We start from the raw sequence: 25,559 nt of genomic DNA, 5'->3' as shown, positions 1-25,559 counted from the left end.
CCGCATCTTCATGATCAAAGGCAACCCATTCAGAAGAAAGTCTGAATGACCTGCTATTTCAGGTCCCTACAGAGACAGACCTGTGTCGTTCTACATCAATAACAATAACGAAACGACTGTCATTTTCTACAGAAAAATGTACAGTCATTTTCTACAGAAAACAAAACTTAAACTACAGTCATGAGTAACATAATGTTATCATCGTTGAGTATGACCTCAAACAGAGTAACACTCATGAAATATAACCGTTGTATGGTGAATCATTTTATTGGGACAAATCCTTGGAATGATATGCTCTTTTTTTTTTTTTAAGTACTGACAGGTGTGATTCAGAGACCTGCAAGGTCGAGGACGAAAGATCGAGACAGTTCAGTTTAACTGCTTAGTATGTGCCCTACTTCAAACAAAGTGAAAGTAAGAACTGATGAGGTTATGAGATAAATGTCTCAAAAAAGGCCAAGGGAGGACAACCGTCTCAGTCTATCACTGTAGTCAAAGCAAGTAAACAAATGTGAAGACATTCTCTAAATTGAGTGAACTGTTTTTCCTAGGTTTTTCTTATCATAATAAATGTAACCTTTGGTCACATGGGCCAACTGAGTTTTCTTAATAAAAGAGACAATCCCAGTATATGGAATAAAGAGATGTCTATAATGTCTTGTACACATGGCTTATATCTTCATCAACATATGCTCCATGTATACTCCATCAAGGTGCTATCTGCAAAGACAACTTAATAACAGTGATTTGTCGGAAACAACAATCATGCAATAAAACGGCAAATGAATGAGTGTGAAGTGAAATGTTTGGCGTGGTTTTAGCGATACGTGTGTACCCATATGCTTCCACACACGCCGGTCCAGATAAACCAGTTTAGATTGTTATGTGGTGATATACAATAAGGGATTTAGTAGTCACTGTTGGCGTTTTAAAGTACCGCAAAAGTCTGTTGTGTCCGCCATTAGGATGCGGTGAAACCGCATATGAAACGTGGCATCACAGCTGTCCTAATTTTCAGGCCAATATCAAGTACAACTGTGCAACCCTCAAAAAGGATTCACTTTCACAATGTGTGTGGGGGCTCGCAAGAGTGCAAGAGAGGAAATGCTTGACTGTGAGAAAAAGGTGTGTGTGTGTGCATGCGCGTGTAAAAAAATTAGGGAAGAGATAGAAGGTGAAAGATAGAAGGTAAACTCACATGTACGCACGAATAAAACGTTCACTTGTACATGGTGTTTCTATGTGTGTATTTGGGTCTGTTTCTGTATGTGAGTTTTTGTGTGTGTGAGAGAGAGAGTGAGAGAGCGAGAGAGAGAGAAAGAGAGTGTGAGAGTGAGAGAGTTAAAGAGACAGACGGGCAGACAGAGAGAAAGCTCCTATTTTAGTAAGCACTCTGTTACAAGAGAGAGGCCCATGTGTGAACGTGGGTGTGCATGTATCTAAATGTGGCTGTTTGTGGCCGTTTATGACTTAGTATCACAAAAAAGTGTGTTCTGGGGGTAAACCTACTGGATGTTTAACTTAAGTTTAACAGAGATTATTCCTGAAAATGCATGTAAAACAATTGAAACCAGTTTCCTTGACCCTGTCAGTTTAATGTATTCTATCCCTAACATTAGTTCAGAGGATCTTCGGTTGATGCGGATATCAACTTATATTAACGCCTCACCAGAAATCTCAAATATCTTGTCATTTTAACTTTAGTTTTTAGGAGTTTAAGTCTGTTTAGAATTGGACCTCACTTGGTTATGGAGGCAGTGATCACTCGCTTTTTAAACAAACCCAATGTGTGACCAGAGAGAAGAGAAAGTAGCGCTGGCTCCCCCTCACATTTAACTTCCTAGCGCTTATGTTGACTTGTGAGACACCACATGCTCTCTGGGATCTGTTTGGGGAATTTTTGTTTTCTGAGATCATCTTCTAATCACAGGACAGTGATTAGGAGCTGCGAACACAAAGCTAATGAGAGAGTGCATGGAGCCGTGCTGCGCCACAAAGGGGGTCTTTCTAGCTCTGACTTCTCAGAAATGGCATGTTCCTTCTGCTCCCTGCTAATTAATGCTGCGCTGGCATGCTGCCTGGTTCCTGATCCATGCCCATGGACCTTATGGCAGCGACCAGACCATGGTACAGTAAATGGGGGAGAACCCACCATGTTCTGTTCCAACAGAGATGTGCTAGATGGGTTAGTCAGTTTTCAGATCCATTCTAGTAATAATAATCTTTTTTTGAATGACCAAAAAATCTTTGTGAATCTACGGCCTTTAGAAATACATGCATAACGCTTGTACCCACATCAAAACAATATATATTAGAGCTGTGAAAAATAACACGTTATGATTAAATTACAGGATTAATGCGTTATTTTTTTAACGCATTTAACTCATGCGCAGAATGAGCTTCCAATATACCCACAATTCCACCCAATCTGCACTAGTCGCCGTTTCTAATGCAGTCAGACGGCAGCTGCTATCCAATCAAACAAACAACATGGATAATTATGATTCTGATAATTCTGGATGGGAAATTCGTGTTCCAAAAAAACAAAGATGGAACATTCAATAAAACCAAAGTGATATGTACACTGCGGGAAGACGGTATTGTTTCACCGTAGCAAATGCGTTGGTCGGCGAGGGGAGTTCAAGTGGAATGCGCCAAACCACCCTCACTTAACAACGTAGGCCCCTGAGTAAATCTGCCTGTGACAAGTTGACTAGCACTGTTGCCAAATGGATTGCAAAAAGCTGTAGACCGATTAATATTGTTGAAGACGAGGGGTTCACCGAAGTTTTGCGAGCATCAAAGTACCACAAAGACACACAATAATGACAAAAATCCACGCGCTGTATGAAGCTGAAAATAAAAAAAAGGAAAATTACTTGGCTGCTACGAAACATGTGGCGCTGACAGGGGATCACTGGACCTCTGTGAGTAACGATAACTACCTGGGTGTAACTGCACATCTAAATCACCAATGAATGGAAGTTAAAGTTGTTTACACTAACGTGCATGAAAACAGAAGAGCGCCACTTTGCAGAGGCATGTGCAGAATAGTTCCAAACTGTTGCAAGCAATTGGGCAATTGAAGACAAAACGACCACTAGGGCCTTTAAAGGCATTAGATTGTGTCATGGTGTGGTTAATGCTTGTTTGACAAAAAAGAGAAACATTTTCAACCATCCTATAAAAACAATGGCTAAGAAGCCCAAATAATTTCTGTTTGATTTAAAAAGAAAAGAAAAATGTTTTATTCAACCATACAATGGCTAAGAAGTCCGAATTCTGTTTAGGATGAAGATTATATTAATGTTCCATATGGAATAGCAAAGATAACTGCTAAAGAACTGCTGAGATGCAGCACCATTGTTTTTTTTTATGAATAAAAAAAGAAAACATGTTAAATGTACTGTATATATCCGTCTTTTGTCATAAATCTTTTTGTTGTTGGTAATATGTGATTAATCATGATTAATCCACAGAAACCTGTGATTAATTGGATTAAAATTTGTAATCATTTCACAGCCTATATATATATATATATATATATATATATATATATATATACACACACATACACACACGTAAAATATACATATATATAATGTAAAATATAACTTGTAAACAACGAGCAGAGAGTGTGTGGAGTCAGACGCAATACTGTAAACAAGGGGAGAAGCTTTTTTTCCTCCCAAACGGAAGTGGTTTAAGGAGGAAGTTCATGCATTTCAGGTGCAGCTCATGAGAGAAAGCAGAGTGCATCTACAACTCCCTGAGTGAGACACTGAACATTTGACCAGTGGGACTGTTAACCAGTGTTTCATGAAGACATGTAGAAAAAAAACTTGAAAGAAAGAAAGAAAGAAAGAAAGAAAGAAAGAAAGAAAGAAAGAAAAATCAAACTTACCAGAACTTCAGTGCATCTTTGGAGGCGGCGGCGTGGACATGGACGTGTCGCACGCAGTGGAACAGGCACAGAAAGCCCTCCAGGCACTGCAAACTGACCTGAGAAAAGCAGAGGAGAGATGGTTAACGAAGGAGGCACTGCCAACCACACACACACACACACACACACACACACACACGGCCAGCAGGCAGTCGCTGTCACCAACAACACTATAACCTCTTTATTTCTGGTACTGTACTGTGCATTTCACACTACTGAAACGTACAGTACACACAAGCACAAGTACATAAACAACATAAAGAAAATCTATGAAAAGCACACAGTCACTGTCACCAAGAACATGACACAATACTAGAGATTGTTTATGTCATACATGCTGAAACCTATGGGATGCAACTAGCCTAATTAGGGCTGGGTGGGTATTGATTTTTTAAGGTAGATCAACATATTTTCAAAAGGAGATATAGGATGAGGATGAGGATCGATACCATTTATATCGATACAGTTTGATAATGCGTTACATAACCCATTTCTTCCGTTAAGCCATGCCACTGTTTGCATCTCTTCTCCCTCACACTCTCCGCTTAATCCTGCCGTCTCTCCCTCTCTGCTGCGGTCCTTCTAGACCCCATAGGGGCCAGAGACGGCAGTCCTAAATTTCACTGTAAGGAGGCATGTTTCCATGAATGTAAAGAGTGTGAACACTCTTCAAGACTTATATTTATACACATAAAGACTACTTTAGACTACCCTTGTCAAAAAAGTGAGTAGAAAGTAAATATATATTATATGTGTATAAAGATATATTATATGTGTGTGTGTGTGTCACGTTTTTACACAGTATCTGTAACCTCTGCCAGACAACATATGACAAAAGCGGAGGTTCCATTTGGTATTGAAGAGTACATGTTTAGCTAGCCAGCTAACATTATACTGAGGCCAGCCACGTCTGTGAACCATTCGCCTACAATTTGTATCTCATGCTAGTTATTTCTCGCTGCATAACAGCTTAGAAGAAAGAAAGAAAGAAAGAAAATCAAACCGTTTGCAAACAATAGTTAACATTTGTCAGTGATTTAAAAACAACAACAACAACAACAACAACAACAACAACAACAACAACAACAAAAACTGTGGCACTTCTTGGATGTCCTCTTATTCGGTGGAGGTTGAACACCACCACCTCCCACCCCTCATTCAAACAGCGAAACCTAGACTACATTCCCAATTTAATTAATATTGTTAAATGCTGACCATCATAATGTGTCAATATGTTAAATTTGGCAACACTCCTGAAGAAAATCAATCTGTGCCACAAAGTGTCCATTCCAAGGCAGCATGGAGGGGCAGCCTGAACTCTTCCCCCGCCACCCACCTGACCTCTTTAACCAGATAAGCGGAGTAGTGTTGTCGGGAGATGCGTGCCAGTAACCTCCTGACACTCGCCATCCTCTTAGTCCTGTCAGACACACACACACACACACACCACACGCAGGGTGATCCTGATTGGTGAGTGAGGAGACCAGGCCTCTGCACTCTGTGTGCATGTATGAAGGCAGCGCTGAGAGGATTCCAGTCACCAGCTCAACACTGATCTGTCTGTGTGTTGTCTGCCGTCTGAGCCAAGAGCGGGCCTGTAAAACTGCTGCCAACTGGAGTACGGTGACCAATGAATCATGCTATAACTTAAAGAAACTCTCTTACATGCAATGTTACAGGAATTTAAAGAAAGTGGCTACATGGCGAGCGCCCTAATAACCAATGAATACTTGACGATCACGATCACTAGCATCTGCAAGATATTAGATTAGATTAGATTCAACTTTACTTAATGTAATATAATATCATGCAGTAGCTAGTGATTGCCAATTCAATTCGATCTCATTCATGGTTAAATATGAATGTCAATTCAATTCAATTACATCCCCTAGCAACTGCATGATATGCCTTCACAAATAGCCTAAAAATCATCACGAAAACAGTATGCTCTGCAAAGCAATTGGTTCGCTCTCAAACAACAATGGCTGTTGATGTGATACAAAATTGATTACTGGGCCTGAAGTATGATGCTGAGAACGAACCTCTGTTCTATGCAGGTCTGTCCAATTCATTCAGTGGAAACTTGCTTTCAGAGGAAGCACCTACACAGCAGTGATCAGTGAGTGATCAGCAGTGACCAGGGCCCATTTTAAAGGCTTGTGTCTGGCAGTGAGCAGTGATAAAGGTAAAGGTATTTAGCAGACCCTATTATCCAAAGCGACGTACAGACTACCTGCAGCGATCAAGAATCGAACCTCGGGTCAACCAGGGTCAACCGGCAAAGCAGTGACGCTCCACTGCACCCAATACTGACCGTGTGGTGTCTGGAATCACAGGCGTGCAGTCATCAGAACTACACCCTGTTAGAATAAATTAGAGGACAGGACATCATCACGCAGGCTGAAACCTGACAGTGTTACAGTGTTCTGGGTGATGAAGCATGAATGTTATGGCTGACGGCAATTCATTGGCAAGCATTTCTACGTTACACCATGATGATAAGACAAACAATATACTATAATAATAATAATAATAATAATAATAATAATAATAGACTAGCCAATAAAAGTGTTTTTAGTTGTGGTGAAAAAAGGCCGATGCAAAATTCAAACAGCAGTGGTGGTTAGACTAAAAACTCATGCAAACAAACCCTCCTACAAAACACTCTGAACAAGTTGCCCCCTACAGTGCAGTGCCCATGTTAAAGGCTTGTGTCTGGCAGCCTGGCTGGCTCAATGTGACTATGCCACTGTCAGCATGGCTGCAGGCCACACAGAGTAGAGTAGAGTAGAGTAGAGTAGAGTAGAGTAGAGTAGAGTAGAGTAGAGTAGAGTAGAGTAGTCTTGTGCAGTCATGAGCAAACCGTTGCTTTTGCTCCACATTTTAAAAAAAGGTCTGAGGACAGGAAGGTCATGCTGGGTAACTGAACTTCCTTTGCTGATTGCACCAGTGATCAAGGGAGACCTCCACAGAAGGTTCCTCTTTTCTCTGACGTCCAACAGAATGAAAAAAAAAAACGAAAAGCACCTAAACATCTTGTCAACACTGCCTACCCTGAGTAACCCCTGGGCATTAGGCTACATGCAGAAAAGCAAAGAGGAAAATATATGATAAGAGGAATGCATTAGGCTAGATTTTATCAGCTCATGTGAAGGCATGATTGTCTTTTTTTCAGTCTGGCATCTATCTGATAGCTCTGATGGGTCAACAGAGCAGTCAAACATGGCGGTAAAAACGCGGAAGGACAATCAGACTCCAGAGAGAAGGCTATTACTGTGCTGTATAAGTGTTTTACTGAGCTCTGTCACTCTTTTGCTGTGTGTTCTCGAGACTGGGCATCCCCCTGGGTGAACACAAACAGCAGAAACACACACACTGACTCACTCACCAGGTCCCGCAGAGACACAGTGACTGAGGGTTCCACCTATCAATCTCAAAACCCAATCCACCAGGAGAATCACAGCGCACCAAGGAGCTAGACAGAAAAAAAAGGGAAGACAGGACAGAGAGAAAGAGAAGGAGAGAGACAGAGTGAGCAAGAGAAAAAAAAAGAGAGAGAGAGAGAAGGAAAAATGGAGTGATGAGAAAGACAGGCAATGAAAATGGAAGTGAACAGAGAAGTTATGAGTTGCAATGATCAGGGAGCTGACAGAAGATGATAAGGAGAAGATGGGTGAGCGGTCTCAATCAGTCATAACAGACCAAAGAGGCCATAAGAGGTGAGCAGCACGACTCTAGAAAAAGACTTAAAAGGTGCAGTCTGTGATTCTAATCCAATACACTTTTTAACAAATTCAGTTAATCGCTCCTCACGGTCCTCTATACCATTCAGTGTGTGCGCTCAAAACAACTCATGTAGAACCATTTGTGTTCGTACACAATCCTGGCTCTATACATAGGGAAACAAAGTGGCTCAGACCGGATTCCAGACACTCAACACATTACTTCAGAAGCACGGAAGGGAGGAGTGTCATTTGATTGGATGTTGAGCTCAAATGTGAACAACCACCAGAATCGCGGACTGTATCTGGCCCCGGATTTACAGATGTGCCTAAATATCCTTGTTGCGTAGGCTAATCTGTGTGTCTATGTGAGGTCGCTGTCCTTCGCTGTAGCCTACAGGTGAGCAGCAGTCATAGCCAACGCGAGCTTGCTTCCGTGGCTCAGTGAAGGCGCCACGCTTTTTATCCATCACATGACTGACTGCAGTCATGCTGGAAGCACTGGACCTCTGACAAGAACCCGCCTGTTTCCCGTCAGTGGCCTGTTTATCCTTAGCAACCTCTAATGTGATCCAATCCAGAACATCAATAAAATAGTGGCCAAAACCTCTCTCTCTCCCTCTCTCTCTCTTCCAGTGTGTGTGTGTGGGTCTCAAGAGAAGACAACCCGTCATGGACAACAGAGTAACGGGACTGATTAGCTGCTTAGCTGCAACATTTAAATGACATTAGCGATGAGTAAACGTTAAGACGGGGTCAAAAAAACAAAATAAAAACACACTTTGATTTCCACGGCTGGATTAGAGAGAAGGCACACCAGTGAAAAACACACTGATCAGATCAGGTGTGCCCCTTGCTAGTACTACCGTGACACTGGCATGTGCTTCACTCTGCATTCACAGGACAGCACTGCTGCAAGTACTGCACAGAGCGCCGCAGCAGTGTTCAACGCAGTCTAATTTAATTAAGCAGATAGATGAAAGTGATCAAAACACCGGCCCTTGATGAGAGTGATTAGAATGGACTGCCTGAGAGCTGCATAGGCTTGTGGCTGTTCATCTAGTGGTAAAGCGAGGAGGTTTCTTAAACCCTGGGTGTGTGTGTGTGTGTGTGTGTGTGTGTGTGTGTGTGTGTGTGTGTGTCTTCTGCTTCTGAGTCCTCCTGCACTTAACCTTCCTGTGAGCTTGACTGGTCTGATCGGTCCTCATCATGACAAAACAAAGGATGGAGGTAAGATCACATCCCTGATCACACCTGAAGTCTCTTTCTGAAACTTCCTGCAATCACGATTAAGAAAAATGCCTACTGGTATCTGGAGATGTATTCTCAATCCCAATAACATTTAAAAAAATTGCCCACTGAATGCTGGCATGAGAGTTGTAACCTCAATTCCAATTTTGTTTCGTTTCAGGCACCTGACCGATTTAGGCTAGATACTACTGGCTTCTGTAACACTAGCCTCATCTTTCTGCAGGTGATGGATGCCCATAGGACATTTTTGAGAAATGTAGTTCTCAAAGATGGATCTTTGATGGCTCAGGAAACCAAGATGTGATCTCATTATTGTTTCAATTATGGGTCAATTTAAAATCACAGATATTTCACAGAATTCCTTAGGAGAAACAGTTTGAGACAGAAATGAGATGAGGCACAAAAAAATCTACCATAACCGACAAAAAGATCTCCTAGCTACCCCTCTCCACAACAGTTTTCTTTTCATAGACTAGTTCAATAAATGCACTTGCACTGTGAACATTTCAAACTGAAAACTGAGCAGGATTTGTGACCTTAATGAGACTCCTTCTGTCACACCATAGGAGAAATCTGGTCCATGTAGAAATCTGAGAAGCAGGAGATTAAACTTTTAATCTCACTGTTGTCTAGGAGGAAGTAGGGAGATAATAAGCCGGTCTCTTTTTAGATTTGTATTCTCATGGGCGAGGGCCCATCAGTTTGGTGTTGCACATCAAGAGTGTCATTCCACAAAAAGTGCGAAGCAAACAGGACGCCGTTTCGTTAACACTTCGTCACCTCCAATCTTACAGCAGCGTTAGGGGTATGCAGACTGCAGCTCTCTACTGCAGGAAATCGCACGAGGCAGTACACATATTTAACCACACACCTGAGAAAAAGGTAGTCAGTTTGACTTCATAAACAACCTTGCTTAAGAGATGTACAAAGCAGAATGTTTCCGATCATTATGGAATCATATAATGAAAAATGCAATCATACCCAATCAATCCCAAAAACAAGAAAGTGAAATAAATAAGTAAGCAAATAAATAAATGAATGTATCGCAAAACAGCCTGTGCATAAAATAAGAAAAAAAATGTGCCCGAATTCTGACTGCATATAGTGCAGTGAGCTAACTGTGGCCGTTAGAGAGAGAGAGAGGAGAGAAAAAAAAAATCACCAGGGGTCCCTGAGCTTTTGATCCTCTCTCTTCTTCCTTTAAGGCTTGTAGCGGGAAAACGTGGCTAGTCATCCACACACAGACTAACCTTCACAGCTTTTACTCTCAGAAGTGAGGGCGTGTGTGTGTGTGTCTGGTGTGTGTGTGTGTGGTGTGGTGTGGTGTGTGTGTGTGTGTGTGTGTGTGTGTGTGGGGGGGGGGTTATAGGAATGAGAAGGGGGGGGGGGGGGGGGGGTAGGGATGAAGGGTCTCTGGGATAATGTAGAGACACGAGTCATGCCCTTCTGATCAGCCCTGCATGACAGGATTACTCACAGTCCTCATGGCTCTGACTGCTCCACCAGGTCTGTTCATGAACGTCTCGAGAAGACCAGAGAGTGTGTGCGTGCGTGTGTGTGTGCGTGTGTGTGTGTGTGTGTGTGTGTGTGTGTCTGTGACTATGGTCTCGTGGTGGGCATGATGAGTTGCATAAGGCTGGAGGACTTTTTTAGTTTTTTGTGCTTCCTTCCGGTTTATGTTACTGATTGAATTTGGCATGCATGCGTGTGTGCTGAGCATCATATTACAGCCTTTTCAGCGTGGACACAGTTGCTCAGCATGTAGACTATATGCACCATGTATGCAGTACACAGAGAGATAGGCCAACTTTTCATCCTGCTTAGTGTTTCAGCCTTTCAAAGACATGGAGGTTGAATGGTCATGTAGGTTCAAGAATGAACCTGAATTCAACCTGTCGCAGTTGATATGCACTCTGGTCATGAGTACGTTATATCTCTATGAGGCTACAATGAGGGGACGTGAAATGTAATTGTTTTATCTGTACAGGAGTCACATAAACAGGAGCAGTTTATGCTGACTTTATGACACAGAGAAGCATTAAGAGGCAGGAAACAGCTGTTCCAGTCACACAGAGAGAAAAGCATATGACTTCTCGACTTCCGTTACCTGTGCCTGAGCAAACCATTACTTTAGTGTTTCAAGCCTGATCCCACATCCCGCCTGTATGACCTACTCTAAAGACCCACAGCTGGACTACACTACCACTCCACTGACAAGTAGGGCCCTATGACTTCCACAGTGCAGAAAAACGTGGACGGATTTGCAAACTTCAGTAAGGAAAATTGGCATTTTTCGAAGAGAGACATTTAATGGCGATATAGGCAACATTTTTATCTGCATTCATGACACAAGAACGTCAAAGACGGTGTCAGAGACAGCTAGGCAAAGTTAATGAAACTAAATATTCTTTTGGCTAATAATTGTTTATGTATTTGCCTTAAATAAATATTCTTATGTCTGGTAATACTGTGAGAGGACCCAAGGCTAACACTGAAAACCTGTCATGTCAACCTACAGAGAGGTTTAAAAAATTATCACAGGCCAGTTTTTTCTTCCAATTTTCACCAAATTTGCAACCCATGACCTTCAGACCAAGCCTCACAAAGTTATTGGATGGATTTTTGAAACCCTTGTTTGTTACAGGGTTATTAAACTGAAACTAAGGCAAAAACGAATGGTTCTGAGACATTTTTGTAAATAAAAAACTAGCATAACCTTGGTCCGTTACAACCCAGATCGGCAGCGAATCCACCAGACAGGACAGGACAGGACAGGACATGACATGACATAACATAACATAACATAACATATCATATCTCGGCCAATCTTTGGTCAATTCACATGAAACTTGCTGTGAGTACGTAATGCAATGCCCTAGACATAATCACATCACGTTTCCATGGGAACTGGGCTATGTTGGGCTCCAGCACAGTGCTACTAGATTATTACTAATTTAGGAGTGTTTAATATGCATTATTATTCTATTTTTTTTTAGGCTTTTTTTTCTATTTGTATGTTTTGGATGGAAGAGTGTTTTTCATTTCTGCATGATTGCCAGTGACACTGTAGGAGGAATTGTATAGGACAGGGCGTGGTAATGTGAGTCACCATACTAACCGTAGAGAAATTAATTATTCACCCTCTGAGTCAATTAGCCCGTCGACACCAGGAGCTCAGCACCAGGAGGGCACGAGAAGCAGGCAAAACTTAATGCAAGCCTCTTAAAAAGGTCCAGTCCGCAATTCTTATCCAATACACTTTGTTTCAGTTTCAGCAGGTTATCCTCACAGTCCTCTAGTTGATGCAGCAAGTCTCACACTGAACCCGATGTGTTTATATCTGATCAAAGAATCAAGATTGTGAAGGAATACAAATATCTTGGTATCTTGATTGATAATCAACTTACTTTTAAAAAACATGTTAAAAATTTAAAATTCACCTTGGCCAACTTTAGGCATCTTAGAAATCACATGTCCACCGAGGCTGCTAAAATGTACATGTTCTCGCTGATTTTATCTCACATCAACTACTGCTTACCCATCTGGTCTACTGCCAACTCCACTACCCTTAAACCAGTCATGTCTCTTTACAAACAGGCTCTCAAAATACTTGACAAAAAACCTAAATCACACCATCACTGTTCAGTCCTCCATAAGTACAGACTTTTAAGTTGGGACAACCTGATCACATTTAAGAACTGCTGTTTAATGTTCAAAATCCGGTTCAACCTGGCCCCCCCACCACTATGCAGCCTAGTCATGTTTAGAACAGCAGCAACCAGTGCTACTCGAGGGGCAGCAAGAGGAGACTGTGATATTCCTTTTAAAAAAAGTGTATTTGGACTAGGGATGGGCATAATTAATCGACGATCGATTAATTGATCATTAAGAATTTCCTCGATGAAATTATTTTTTCATCGATTAAAACTAATGCATGTTCTGTTGCGTAGTGTGCGTGTAATTTATTTATTTTAGGGCTGTCAAAGTTAACACGTTATTCTATGAGATTATTGTGGCCGAGATTAATGCAATAAAATATTTGAACGCAGTTAACGCAACTTTGTTTACTTCCGGTGCGCGTTGACCCATGGCACGAAACTGCCGCGTGTCTGCAAGTCAGTTAGATAGAAGAGACCGAGACGGTAGTTGAAGATAGAGAGAGCTGAGGGATTGTTGGGCGGAAAGTTTCTGTTTAAGAGGCAAAATGACAGAACAATCGACAAAACTAAAGTTGTATGTAGCATTTGTCAAGCTGAATGTAGCTATTACAGAAGCAGCTCGTCTTTAAGTTTTCACCTTAATGCAAAGCACCCGACAGAAAGCAGTCCCAGGTTAGATGGTCGCCAACCCACACTCCACGACTTCTCTAGGAAATTAACTAGACCAGTCCGTCAAAAGGTTACCAACGCTGTAGCAGTTTAGGTTGCCGGTGACTGTCGGCCCATCAACATAGTTGAAGACGGTGGGCTGACAGAGGTGATTCGAATTGCTTCAGGGGACAATTCTTACGATTTACCGTCGAGGGGCACCATTGTGTCTCGCATATATTCCTTGTATGACGGCGAGAGAGCACGAAAAAAATACAATTGAACAACAGTGTCTAAAATACACGCTGTCTGAAGTGATTACTCGTTAATTTATAAGATTTAGTCTTGAGAAGAAAACAAACTTTTAATCACGATGAATCTAGATGAATGAATTTCAAAATGTGAGATTAATTAGTTAGAGAGAAAAAAAAAGTTGTGTTTATGAGCACCGGCTTCTAGCTGTCGGCTCCGCTGCTTAAGAGTACAGCAGCGCATATTTTCAAGTGTAACCATTGAACAGATCCCGTTTAACTGCCACAAGAGTTGTCCATCTTGTAAGTTTAACTGCCACAAGAGTTGTTCATCTTGTAATAAAGAGCTCAATGAGGAAACACGCTGTGTTTTTTTCTATTTTCACTGCATTTTAATATAGCCTATAAATAGTGAATTTTAATATAAAAATATTAATGATTAATCGAAAATCGATCGTTAATTCTCCCGACGATCGATTAAGACAATTTAATCGAATGCCCATCCCTAATTTGGACAGTCGTTTTTCTCAGTTAGGTCAGCCCGGGAATGGAACCATCTCCCTCAGAACATTAGAGAATCAACCTCATTCAACTGTTTTAAAAGTAATCTCAAAACATGGTTGATAAATAACCAAAAAATGTGATCACTAGTGGGTAAGCAGTAGAACTTGTATATTGGGATTTTTTTAATTTTTTTATTGTACCTTATTTAATTTAATTTTTTTGATTTATTGTCAATGTTATGTTTGATATACCTTAATGCCTTTTTTAGGTATAGCCTTTTTCACTCTGGCAGGGGGACTGCCAATGGAAACTAGCCTTTTGGCTATAATTGGGTGCATTTTAATGTTCATGAATGTACACTGTCCCTCTTCATCAAATAAACAAATTGATTGATTGATGGATTGATTGATTGATTGATGTGTGTGCTGGAAAAAAAACAACAAACAAAGTGTCTCGGACCAAGCCATACACTATTGCAGCCAATCAGTGCATTGCTTCAGGTGCAAGGAAGGATGGGGTGTAATTTGTAATTTCTTCAGAATCACACCTTTGATGCAGACGAGTAGATGTGGGCGGTTGGGGAGGAAGTGTGAAGGAAGCACCTCCTCCACAACAAAAACCACAAATGTCATAATAGTCACCTGAGATCATCAGGCTATTTGCGGACAGTGAAAAAAAGTTGCCTCCCACATTTGAAGGTGACCAGAAACAGATTGTAAATCCATTTAACACAAGGTGTTAATGATATCCATTCTTTGTATCTGGATAAAACAAGCAGATACACTCTTTACCTGTAGAGCAATGGCTTTACTTTCATTGCCACTGTCCTTTAAGACTGCCCTTCTCCTGCCCTGGCTAAACACTCTGGGGTTAGAGGCCCCAAACACACAGGTTTCAGCAAATGACATCATGGATGTGTAGGTACATGGATGTGTAGGCCATTTACGGACGGCATCATCTCTTCTCTGCCTCATCCACGTCGGACCAGCACAACACTTTTCCCAAAGGACTGGTAACTGACATTAACTGGGCATTTAGCTATCCTAGCTATTCACAACCTGGCTAAGCATAAGACTGTTTACATGCCATTGTTCATGTGTTTCATATGTTTTGTTTACTGAACGTAACTGTTTATATATTTTCATTGGTAGTTGGTTTCGCCACACCATCTGGGTTATCGTTAGGATTGCTTCTCAGACACATCGGGTCTTGCATGCATCACTAACCATTTCCCTCTTTTCTAACATGGCATCTTAATCGCGCACGATTACATACACATTGGCCTTCACATAGCCACACACGCGAAGAGAATACTCGAACTTCGCGCTGCATATAGACTCGCCCTTGTTCACATCACATGTATGTTCGCGTACGTGCACACACATGCACGCGGAACTACGGTGATCAAACAAAGGAACATTCTTTCGGGTGCGCTCCTAACAGCGCAACCCCGAGCTCACAAGCTCACACACATATCCCCTATTCCTTCAATTCATTAGTTAGTTACATTTAGCTAGATCACATATTGTGTGTTATTTTCTTATCATTGTGTAAATAAATACTTTGATTATATACGCTGGTTTATTTAATGTTGCACAAGAGTGGACGTTGCCAACCTCTTCTATTCAGAATTCTAATGACCTTCAACTATACTATTAGTAAGGTAACTTTGGTTGTAGTTATTAATTTAATTATTAATCAGAGTTCCAAATTGATAGTATAATATATTTTATGAGACTGATATATTTAACGAGACTGATTTGTGGATTATCATTATTTTGACCACGTGGAGGACACTACACTTTGTGTGGCGCCCCCTAGGTGTTCAACTTAATTGATCTGCCTTTGTGTTGAATCGTTGATGCCTGTCCAATCGGGTGAGATTACCAACATATTGTTGCAACATGCTGTTGCAAGGACAGCACCAGTGTGTCTTGGTGGCCCTCGCAAAGACGGTATCACAATTTACACACAATTGCACCCACATTCACCCGGCTCCTGCTCACAGGGTAAGTTACCTACATAGTCTGGTACTCCCATGTTCGGCTGGTACCAATTTCACCTACATGGATGGGATAACAAGAGTCTATCTGAGCTATGAAAAAATAGCAACGAAAATATGAAATCAATTATTCCAAACGCAACGAAATAATAGTCAAACATAATGGCCACATGCAACCGAATTCTATTTGAAAATCAATGATGGAGATTCCACTCACAGCTCAGTTGCATGAGGAAGACACGGTAACTTTGTGCTTTGTACTTTGTACTTTAGTGTGGGCTAGTAGGCAATGGGGGATAGTGTTCCTGTGAGCTCCTGTAATTCCAGACCCAGGGTGCACCACTCTAAGAAGCCCTGGAACCCCCTCCCATATGAATTTAGCAACAATGGCCACTGCACTGCTGTCACTACTGAACATAATCTAGGCCAGATTTTAAGCACCACACCCCACAGAATAATTTAACCACCACACCACCTTATTTTTCATTCAATCAGTTTTTTGTTCCTGAAAATTCCATGACAGAATAAGCTGGTCTAGTCAGAAGCACTGACTGGTACCTGTCCGGCAGTCCAACCTCTTTTTGTAAGCAGCTTATGTTATATAAACATCTGTGCGTTTATGTTCGGCTTAAAGCAGCGGCATTCACTATGAATTCGAAAGACACATGAAATAATGTCATAGCTGAATAGGAATGAAGGAATTTGTGCTTGTTATGGATGGATTTGACAAATGTACTTTAACCTCATTAGTTCACTTCAATTCTTCACAACAAAGCAGAGAAGTTCAACTCTAACCACAGGAAAAACCTTCGCAAGAGGATCTGAGAAGTCAGTTAGTTACACAAACACAAAACCCTTTTTGAGTATAAATGAAACTACATACCGGTATGCAAATGATTTTTAGTGAATTACAAACGATTAAAATGAGGTACATCTGTAGAAAAAAAAAAAACACATCCTTAACATCTCTGCCATCATAAATTCATGTCACATTCATTAAAATTTCATAAAGGAAACATTCCACTGTTGTGACAACAGGACAGGTAACCAAGCAACCAGTTCTGAATGTGGCTAAATAGAGGTCTAACTAGGAGGTAGTATGACAGATGGAACTGGTACAATCACGTCTAACCAACATACCCACCACCTGCTAAAGGGAACATCACCAGACCTGTCTGTTAAAGGTATGCACAGATATTACTAGGAATATTTTCTTGAATATCTCAACTCTGAGGTTTAAACTACACACTAGCCTGAAGTTTGACTAGGCTTCAGTATACTACACAATTCCCAGCATGCTCGGGATGGAGTTTGCTATGAAGCTTCACAGGGGAAGTGGAAAATAAACACAAGCTGGCTCAGAGGATACCGGTTAGTAACTGCAAGGTTGCTAGTTCGATTCCCCTCACCTCCTACCTCGGTGTAGTTTTACATTTCCTTGTAAGTCGCTTTGAATAAAAGCGTCTGTTAAATGTAAATGTATTAATAACAAATGCAATAAATTGAAGCAGTGAAAATAAATTGTGTGTATTTCTCTCTATTCTTATCATGAGTCCACCTTAATCATTTTCTACAATAATGATATGCTATGGTGTACTAATGACACTGTCATATAATTATGAGTGCTTTGTTCTCCGCATCGCCGACACTACAAAAATGTACCACTCGCAAAAAAGCGCAAGACAGTCAATGTTCGACTGTGGTGTTTGCAATAAATGACTCGAGAAGGTCTTGTAAATTAATTATTCCTTGTCGGCTAAATCGATAGCGCTCATACAAGAACTCATCATGATGGAATAATGGATCTTGGCGATCGCAAAGAACTCTCTCCCTACGCTAATCTAACTATCTAATATGGCTCCTTGGTCAATGGGATCCCTCCTTTTTCCAGGGGTGTGGCAAGCTTATCCAGCTACACTTAAGTTAGCCTGCTCTGGAGCAGGTTAGTGCTAATTGATATGTAACTATGGTAATTTATCGAAAGTTGCTTCCACGAACCAAAAAGAGGGGCGTTTTTTATCTTAGCCTGAAAATTAGCTCGCTAAACCGCTTAGCGAGCTACGACAAATACCCCCCAGGTGTTCATGATAAAGTCTATCACCCGCCTATTGCTAAACAAAGACCAACGGTGGCACCAGTAAAAGAAGCAAAATCAGCACTATCACATAAGAAAGAAACAAAGGCAAATATCATGTTCTGCATCATAACTGAACTGTGCATCCTTCACCTCAACTGTGATGGCATCATAACTGAACTGTACATCCTTGACCTCAACTGTGATGGCATCATAACTGAACTGTACATCCTTGACCTCAACTGTGATGGCATCATAACTGAACTGTGCATCCTTCACCTCAACTGTGATGGCATCAACTTTGTGAAATTCAGGCCCATTTCAGACCAGACCTGAAAACCACGTCCTTTCAAACCTGTTTCAACACCAAATATTGTTCCGTTTTGTTCATCCAGCAGTTATTACAGAAGCTAATTTCTGTCTCTTAGAAGACAAATGCACATTAAAATGCTATTCTTTTACAATGAAGTCCTTTTAGGGGTCTTGAGGAATAGCAGAAATTAAGCCAATACAAGAAAAATAACCCACCACTCAGTGCAGTACACTAGCCAAAACTCCAGCAGCCTAAATGGTCTGATGTTGAGGTTAGGCCAGCATAATGGTCTGTATAGGCAGTAGCACATTCCAATTAAGCCAGAGTGCTGCTTGACGTCATCCACAGCGGCCCATGATGCATCAGACCGCCTTATGGGGGAAATCAAATTAAACTGTCAAAGAGCCCCCAAACACAGGTTTACACAGACCAGTGCCTTCACAGCAGGCAGGCCCTCTGACTCATTCTCCACACAAACACAATGTTCACATCCTCCCACACACACACACACACACACAGCATCGTCTGCCATTCAGTTTTTACTCTCTGTAATCTATCAACATAAATAACAGGTGTTTCTAAATGAGAACAAAGGAGATGAGCAATACAGAGAAATCCCCGTGCTGCAACGTGGTCTGGTTTTCATTCAAATGCACCTACTAGAATTAGCTGACAAATCCACTTGGTTGCAATGTTCCAGAGTTGAGAAAAGCAAGGGAAAAGCCAGAATCTTTGAAACCGTCAACAATCCACTCGTGCTGCAGTCCGCAAGGTAAGGAGATCAGAAGATCTTTGACGGCAGTTGAATGTACTCAGGCTTCGTGAGAGAATCGTGTTACAACATCCTTCCCCCAAACTCACACCATCATCATCACATGGGTAAACACTCGCAAACTGAAAGCTCTTCGGTGGATGTGCACAGAGTGGGTGGTGGGCTGTGTCATTAAAAGGTCAGCAGTACAGGGAAACCGATTTCAATTTGAAATTAGTTATACCTCATTCCCACTTATACTGGAAGCCATTTATTTGGATATTGCTGTTTTACGGTTATGGTGTTGTGTGGGAATGGGAGCAAAATGGTAAAGTTGAACTGTTAATCTGTCCCTTGGTGACATGGTTACATTAACGGTAACTCTGAGGGAGGCAAAATCCCAATCAACTCAGATAAAATGAACACAACCAAAAAAAAAAAAAATCCCAATCAATGGATTGTTGATGTCTGAACGCCTCCACGCGGCTGCACTGGCCTCTACTGCAGCCCGTAGGCAAACTTTCTCATGAGGGCGTTTAGAGTTTTTCCTGTCTTGTGAGGACGTAAACTGGGGAATGGAGACGATGAAAGCAGAGTCTGCTAGCTAGTGATTCGTATTATGAAGATGTAAACAGGTAAAGAGCACATGGAATCAGATATTCTCAGATCCCCTTTCGAACCTCATTCATATGTGGAAAAAAGGATTTCTGCCAGCGACTGTCATCTTAACGGACAGATCAGACATTCCCTGTCATTGTGATTCGCACCACGTCATTGAAAATGCAACAATCTTATACTTTTCCTAATTTGAATGACTTATAACGTTACTTTCACAAGCACAACTGGCAAACCAAAAGATGCTCTGAAAATGCTTCGGAAAGCAATAGCTTGTGTTTATTAATAGCAATAGCTTGAATCAGTTGAGTAGTGTCGCCTCGTTGTTTTAGTTTCCTTTGAGTAACCAAACTCTCTTGTCCACATGTTGGTGTAAACACAGGTATTGATATGGGTCAATATTAAAAGTGTCTAATGTAAAATGATATAGGCAAAAACTGGGCATCAAAACCTGCAATGTAAATGCACCCTAACACACACACACACACACACACACACACACACACACACACACACACACACACACACACACACACACACACACACACACACACACACACACACACACACACACACACACACACACACACACACACACACACACACACACACTAGTTCTGTAGTTCAGACCTGATACCATAGGAGAACAGAACTGAAACGATAGTGAGGACCAGACGACCAAAGAGAACTGGTTTGCTTTGGGGAGCAAAAGAGGACACACGTATAACCTGATGTGTGGACTAGGCTATATGGAGGTCTTTCGCTTACACAATGAACTGTATGTTGAGAACAGTGACTTTATATCCCACAATCACCTACACATAAAATAAACTACAACTATCCAAAACATGTTGACAAAACTCTGTGATAAGCGCCTCTCTGGCTTTTAACATCCCCATTAGAATCCAAATCCCAACACATAAACAGGCCAGGCTGCATTCTTGGCTAATTTCATATCTTAACACTTTGCGTTGACTCTCCTTGTGCAGGGCTACGTACGAGACTTAGTGAGAATTACAGGACAACAGCAAACTCAAAGACAAAAACTCCAACAACACAAGCGAGAAAACAAACCAAGTTCCACAACAACGGGGCCTGCGATTGGTCTATGCTACATGGCATCGTTATATTTCTGAGGAATCTGTGCCGTGATAGGTCATCTCTTTCAGCGTCAGTCACACTGGGGGAGAACCCCAGTGACAGGGATGCTTTGTTTCGGTGGCAGGAGTCTGAGGATCCATGTCAATGCAAACACTCAACACTCAAGGAATGCATCTGTGTCCGAGGGGTCAAAAACCCTCCTTGTCATGTTTTAATTTTTTTCCCCCACATAGAACAACAGCGGATCTGTGCATTCTGGGCTAGGCACAATGCAGTCAGGCCACAGACACAACAGATTAAAGAGGGCCAAAGGGTATGACAACTAATATGCCTTTGCTCAGGCCACACCAACACTCAAGACAACCAAATGATGCCTAGCCTTATATCTACATGCCACTTCTTAAAAGTGAGACCTTGATAATAATCATAGGAACTTGTTGAAAATGACACATTAGCTTAAAAGCTAATGTGTCATTTTCAACAAGTTCCTACTAACGGTGACTGTTCCTACAGATTGCTGCATCAGATAGAGGTGAAAACAAAGGAGAAAACAACATAAGCAAGTGAGACAAAGACGGGAGAAAATGCTTCATTTCTACTGAGTGCAAAAACTTGGATCCAGTCTCCCGCACTAAAGGTGAACGCTAATCAGAGTCTCGTGATGGGGTGGGGGTAGGGGTGTGAGCTGGAGCACACGACAGCAGAAGGGAGAGGGGAGGGTGTTGCGCACACACACGCGTGCATGAGAGAGAGGGAGAGAGAGAGAGAGAGAGAGAGAGAGAGAGGAGGAAAGAGAACGAGAGAGGAGAGGGAGAAAGAGAGAGAGAGAGAGAGAGAGGAGTAGAGGGGGGGAGAGAGAGAGAGAGAGAGAGAGACAGACTCCTTACAGCACCATCACTGCCAATAAAGTGTGAAGCGGAAAAGAGAAAGAGAGAAAAAAGAACCTCAGCAGTTTTGCTGTTATGTCTCTTATCGACTGACAGGCAGTTTAGAGGCCGGTTTCCACTTTCCACTTCCATCAAAAGCCTGACTGCGGGTGGCTGTGAAGCCCCTTCAGACTAACTGTCCATTCACAACTGTGTACCAACCTTAAAGCAACACTATGCAACATCTGGTCACTTTTGAGGAACGCCGTCCTAACCAGTAGCAAGCTTTTATCTGTACCAACTGTGTTTTCACATACATTTAAGGTTGTCATCTTGCTAATTCTAGACCAAAACTCCATACTGCTACTTTAACCTCTTAACCTCCTAAACTTTCGGGCTTTCACTCTCCATGGCTGTCAGTCTTGGCCGATACTCTCTGTACAACCACAGTGGTCCTGTCTCACAACTACAAGTGATTCAATTCATTTGAACTCAGAATGATAGTTGCCAATCCATATACTGCTAAAAGAACACTGTCAGAATTTTTTTATTTCTATGGTAAAAATCACAAATTATGTAAACTGTTAATTCTGAAATGCTTATTGACGTCGGCCTGGCTGGCATTAAGATATCAACTTTAATCTAACATAAGTGTCAAGACATTTGGTTTCTGTAGTTTGGTCTCAAAACAGAGGTCTTAAGTTCATGGTTTTAACAGGCATTATGCTGCTCTGCAAACATGCTGGATACAGGCTAGTCTATCCATGTCTTGAGTCTAAATATGACACGGGAGGAAAAGAAAATGTCCAGCCCTTTTTTCTTTACTCTATCCAAACATTTCTCCATGGACCATATTTGATGGATGTTAAGTATAGTGGCCCAAAGCACAAGAGTGGGTCATTTGTGCCGTATTTTAAGATCCACAGTGGGAAACGAGCAGCGGTTTCTCCTGTTCTCATCATTCTATCACGCTAGGATGAATCCAGGTTGAACACAACATATACATTCTGGCCATCAATACACATCGCCTACATATTAGTCACTCCATAAAATGAGTGAAATAGTTGCTGGCTCATTGTGACTTGCTATACGCGGTCAAACATGATCAATATTATAGTTTACAAAAACATATTGGTAAAGATAAGTAGCCTACAATTAGCCTATTCCTAATCTGTAGACTACTACTGTCTTCCACTGCCTAGACAATGTATTTCTGCGCTAGTCCAGCCAAGTGTTTTATGCTATTAATAGGCTATTAAAACTGGAGGGAATAAAACCTTTTAAAAAGGTGTGTTAGACAAAAGCAAGCGTGTATTATTTTCATCAAGGTGATTCTGTATTTTGGGAGAACAGGAAGGTGAAAAGGTCAGAGACAGAGACAAAAATATCTCTGGGAAGCAGACTACCAGAGTTATCATTCATCATATCATAACTGACCACAGCCCTGAAAACCAAAAGAAACTACTTTAACAGTGCCAAGTGTGTAATCATAAATAAGCAGATGCTTCAAATTAGGTCTCTGTTGTTTTGGCCATTGAGTGTATGGATACCACAGATCACTGCAAATAAGGATATTGCACTTTAAGAAGTTAAAACCACTGTAATGTGGCCAATTTCATTAACGCAATTCCAAATTCCATATGTAGTCTTTCTCTCTTTTTGCTGTGACACATTTCTGACAGTTGCTCCAAAGTAACAGTCCTGCTGGGTAACACAAGCCAAAACTTCCGAGGACCATTGGTCCTGCGAAAGTTGCATTGCAAAACTAACAGGGGCAGAGCGGACCTGGTGGCCCGAGCACATTTGATCCCTCTGACATGCCTGAGAATGGATTTATGGCTCAACCGGGCTAACAGTATATTCATGAGACCAATGGAAATGAATGAAGCCAATGAGGAGGAATCATAAACTGTCTCAAGCCAAAAGAGAACTGAAATAGCCACAGCCATCTCTAAAATTTCAAGTCCACAAACCGTTTCAGTGGCTTTCACAGGGGAAGTCTCAAGTATGTGGTAAACTAACATAGATCAACAAACTACTTCAGTAACGACAATTTTAGTTTCTGGTGTCTGGCATCATACCAACACAATGACCTGAAATTAACCTGGCGGGTTATTTTTCCAAGTGAAATAAAAATGACTATTGAAATTGCCTGTGTGTTACAAGTATTCAGAAACAAAGCAAAACCTCTCCCATACAGTAAAACTGCAGATATAAGCATAAGAAATAAGCATCACCAATAGGGACTTCACTCTCCCCAAGTTCAGCACCATAACATGCCCACGTTTGCTTGGGCCAGGCGGTGATACTGAACCGTCACCTCAAACTCTGCGTATGAAAATATCTGTGCTTCCACAGCTTACCTGTAGATCAGCTCCTTGTGAGCGGCAGTCCATATACTTTTCCCACGCAACGGCGAGATTAGCCAGGTGTGGGCTGGCCATTGCTGACAAAACTCCAGACACCAGGGGAGGAAACCGAAGGCAACAGTTCACTCCTCATCTACGGTCAGGATTGTTCAGGATGTACTGGTGCAGCTGCCGAAAATTATGCAGAATATAGATGCAATCCTCGAAATCATATCCCAGTGGTCACGCAGCCCATTGCTGATGCTGGAGGAATGCACCAGGGGCATTAGACTTAACGTTAGTCCAAATTCCAAGTGTTCCGTATCTGTCGGGGGAATAGAAACAGTGCGGACAAGTCAGACATATCCATTAACTTTAGTTCCAAAGTAAGAGAGGGGAAGCGTCTTGAACATGTTCATGTTGCTAGCAAGCTGACGTGATGCCTGTATACGTTTTTTTGTACAGTCAACTCAGCTAGCTAGTACGCTAAATAATGTAATGTTGGATGTGTAGTTAGCTGGCTAGCCGAAAGCCAATGCAAAGTTCACGACTTGTAACATATGACATATAAAATGCTGAAAAATAACAGCAAAATGCATTTTTCGTGATAATTTCATATTTAATGAATGCGTTACTCCAAAATGAACAGGTAGCATGTATGCTAACGTGAGCTCTTTCGCTAGCTAGCTATGCCAGTGTTGGCTCACCGTAACTCGGATGTTCAGGTTATTTGACGTTAGCTAGCTGAGTTGTCTGTCAAGCTAGCTGGCTAGCGCCTTCTTTGCTATGATAACAAGACAACCCGGTGGTACTGCAGTACCAAACAGTCTCAGTTTAAGGAGCAAGTAATTAGAGTAGGTTTTATGAGTCTGCATAGGGTGTTTCTTCATCTCATATGACCAAAATACACAAAAGAAAATATTTGACCGTTAGTGCAAGAATATTAATCGTATTGGCTCACGCCTCTCGCTCAGCTGCAATATTTGCGGTGTCCCGCATCGCAGTATAACCAAACCAGCTACAGTTGATTATCATAACAACAGAGACACTTCAAATTTCCCAGTCCTAAATTAAATTATCGTAGCTGAGCCTAACTTTCAGTCGTCCTTTCAATTCATTCTGAGTTTAGATAGAACATACCTTCTGTTGTATCGGTCAAATACATGCAAGCCATCTACTCGTGAACATGACAAGCGAAATACACAAATTGCTGTAGTGAACGCCCACAAAGATGTTTAGCGTTTCCATTGGTTGAAAATAGACAAGCTCCCAGTCAATCAATGCAATTTCATGAAAGAACGGTCACGGTCACCAATCACTCAGATGACGTCAATCGTGTCCCCCTCTGTAGGTGGAGTTTTGTCTGGTTAACAACAGACGCCCATTTCACCGAATGGTTTTCGCTAGTGGATTTACAGCCCAGGGTCGTTTACTGCTACATTTCATTCATCATCGATCTCAGAATTGCAAAGAATTTAAAGATGAAGGCAAAGTAATAACATCTCCGAATT

At 41.6% G+C, this 25,559-nt stretch overlaps 1 protein-coding gene across 4 annotated transcripts in view; it reads right to left on the bottom strand.

Moving 5' to 3' along the window:
• Positions 1 to 25,295, bottom strand: part of lyst (lysosomal trafficking regulator) — a 93,847-nt gene extending 68,552 nt beyond the window's left edge. For 3 of the 4 annotated variants that reach the window (XM_031579328.2, XM_031579329.2, XM_031579330.2), the window contains exons 1-3: positions 25,189 to 25,295; positions 24,064 to 24,373; positions 3,905 to 4,002 (exon numbers count right to left, since the gene is read on the bottom strand). In XM_031579328.2, coding sequence (XP_031435188.1) covers positions 3,905 to 4,002; positions 24,064 to 24,144 — 179 coding nt within the window. In that variant the 5' untranslated portion in view covers positions 24,145 to 24,373; positions 25,189 to 25,295. The remainder of the gene's footprint in view (positions 1 to 3,904; positions 4,003 to 24,063; positions 24,374 to 25,188) is intronic. The other variant, XM_031579331.2, reaches the window with a different exon arrangement.
• Positions 25,296 to 25,559: the final 264 nt, after the last annotated feature.

The sequence above is a fragment of the Clupea harengus genome, chromosome 13, assembly GCF_900700415.2.
Source record: "Clupea harengus chromosome 13, Ch_v2.0.2, whole genome shotgun sequence".
In the NCBI taxonomy this organism is placed as follows: Eukaryota; Metazoa; Chordata; class Actinopteri; order Clupeiformes; family Clupeidae; genus Clupea; species Clupea harengus.
This window is presented reverse-complemented; position numbering and strand designations above follow the sequence as displayed.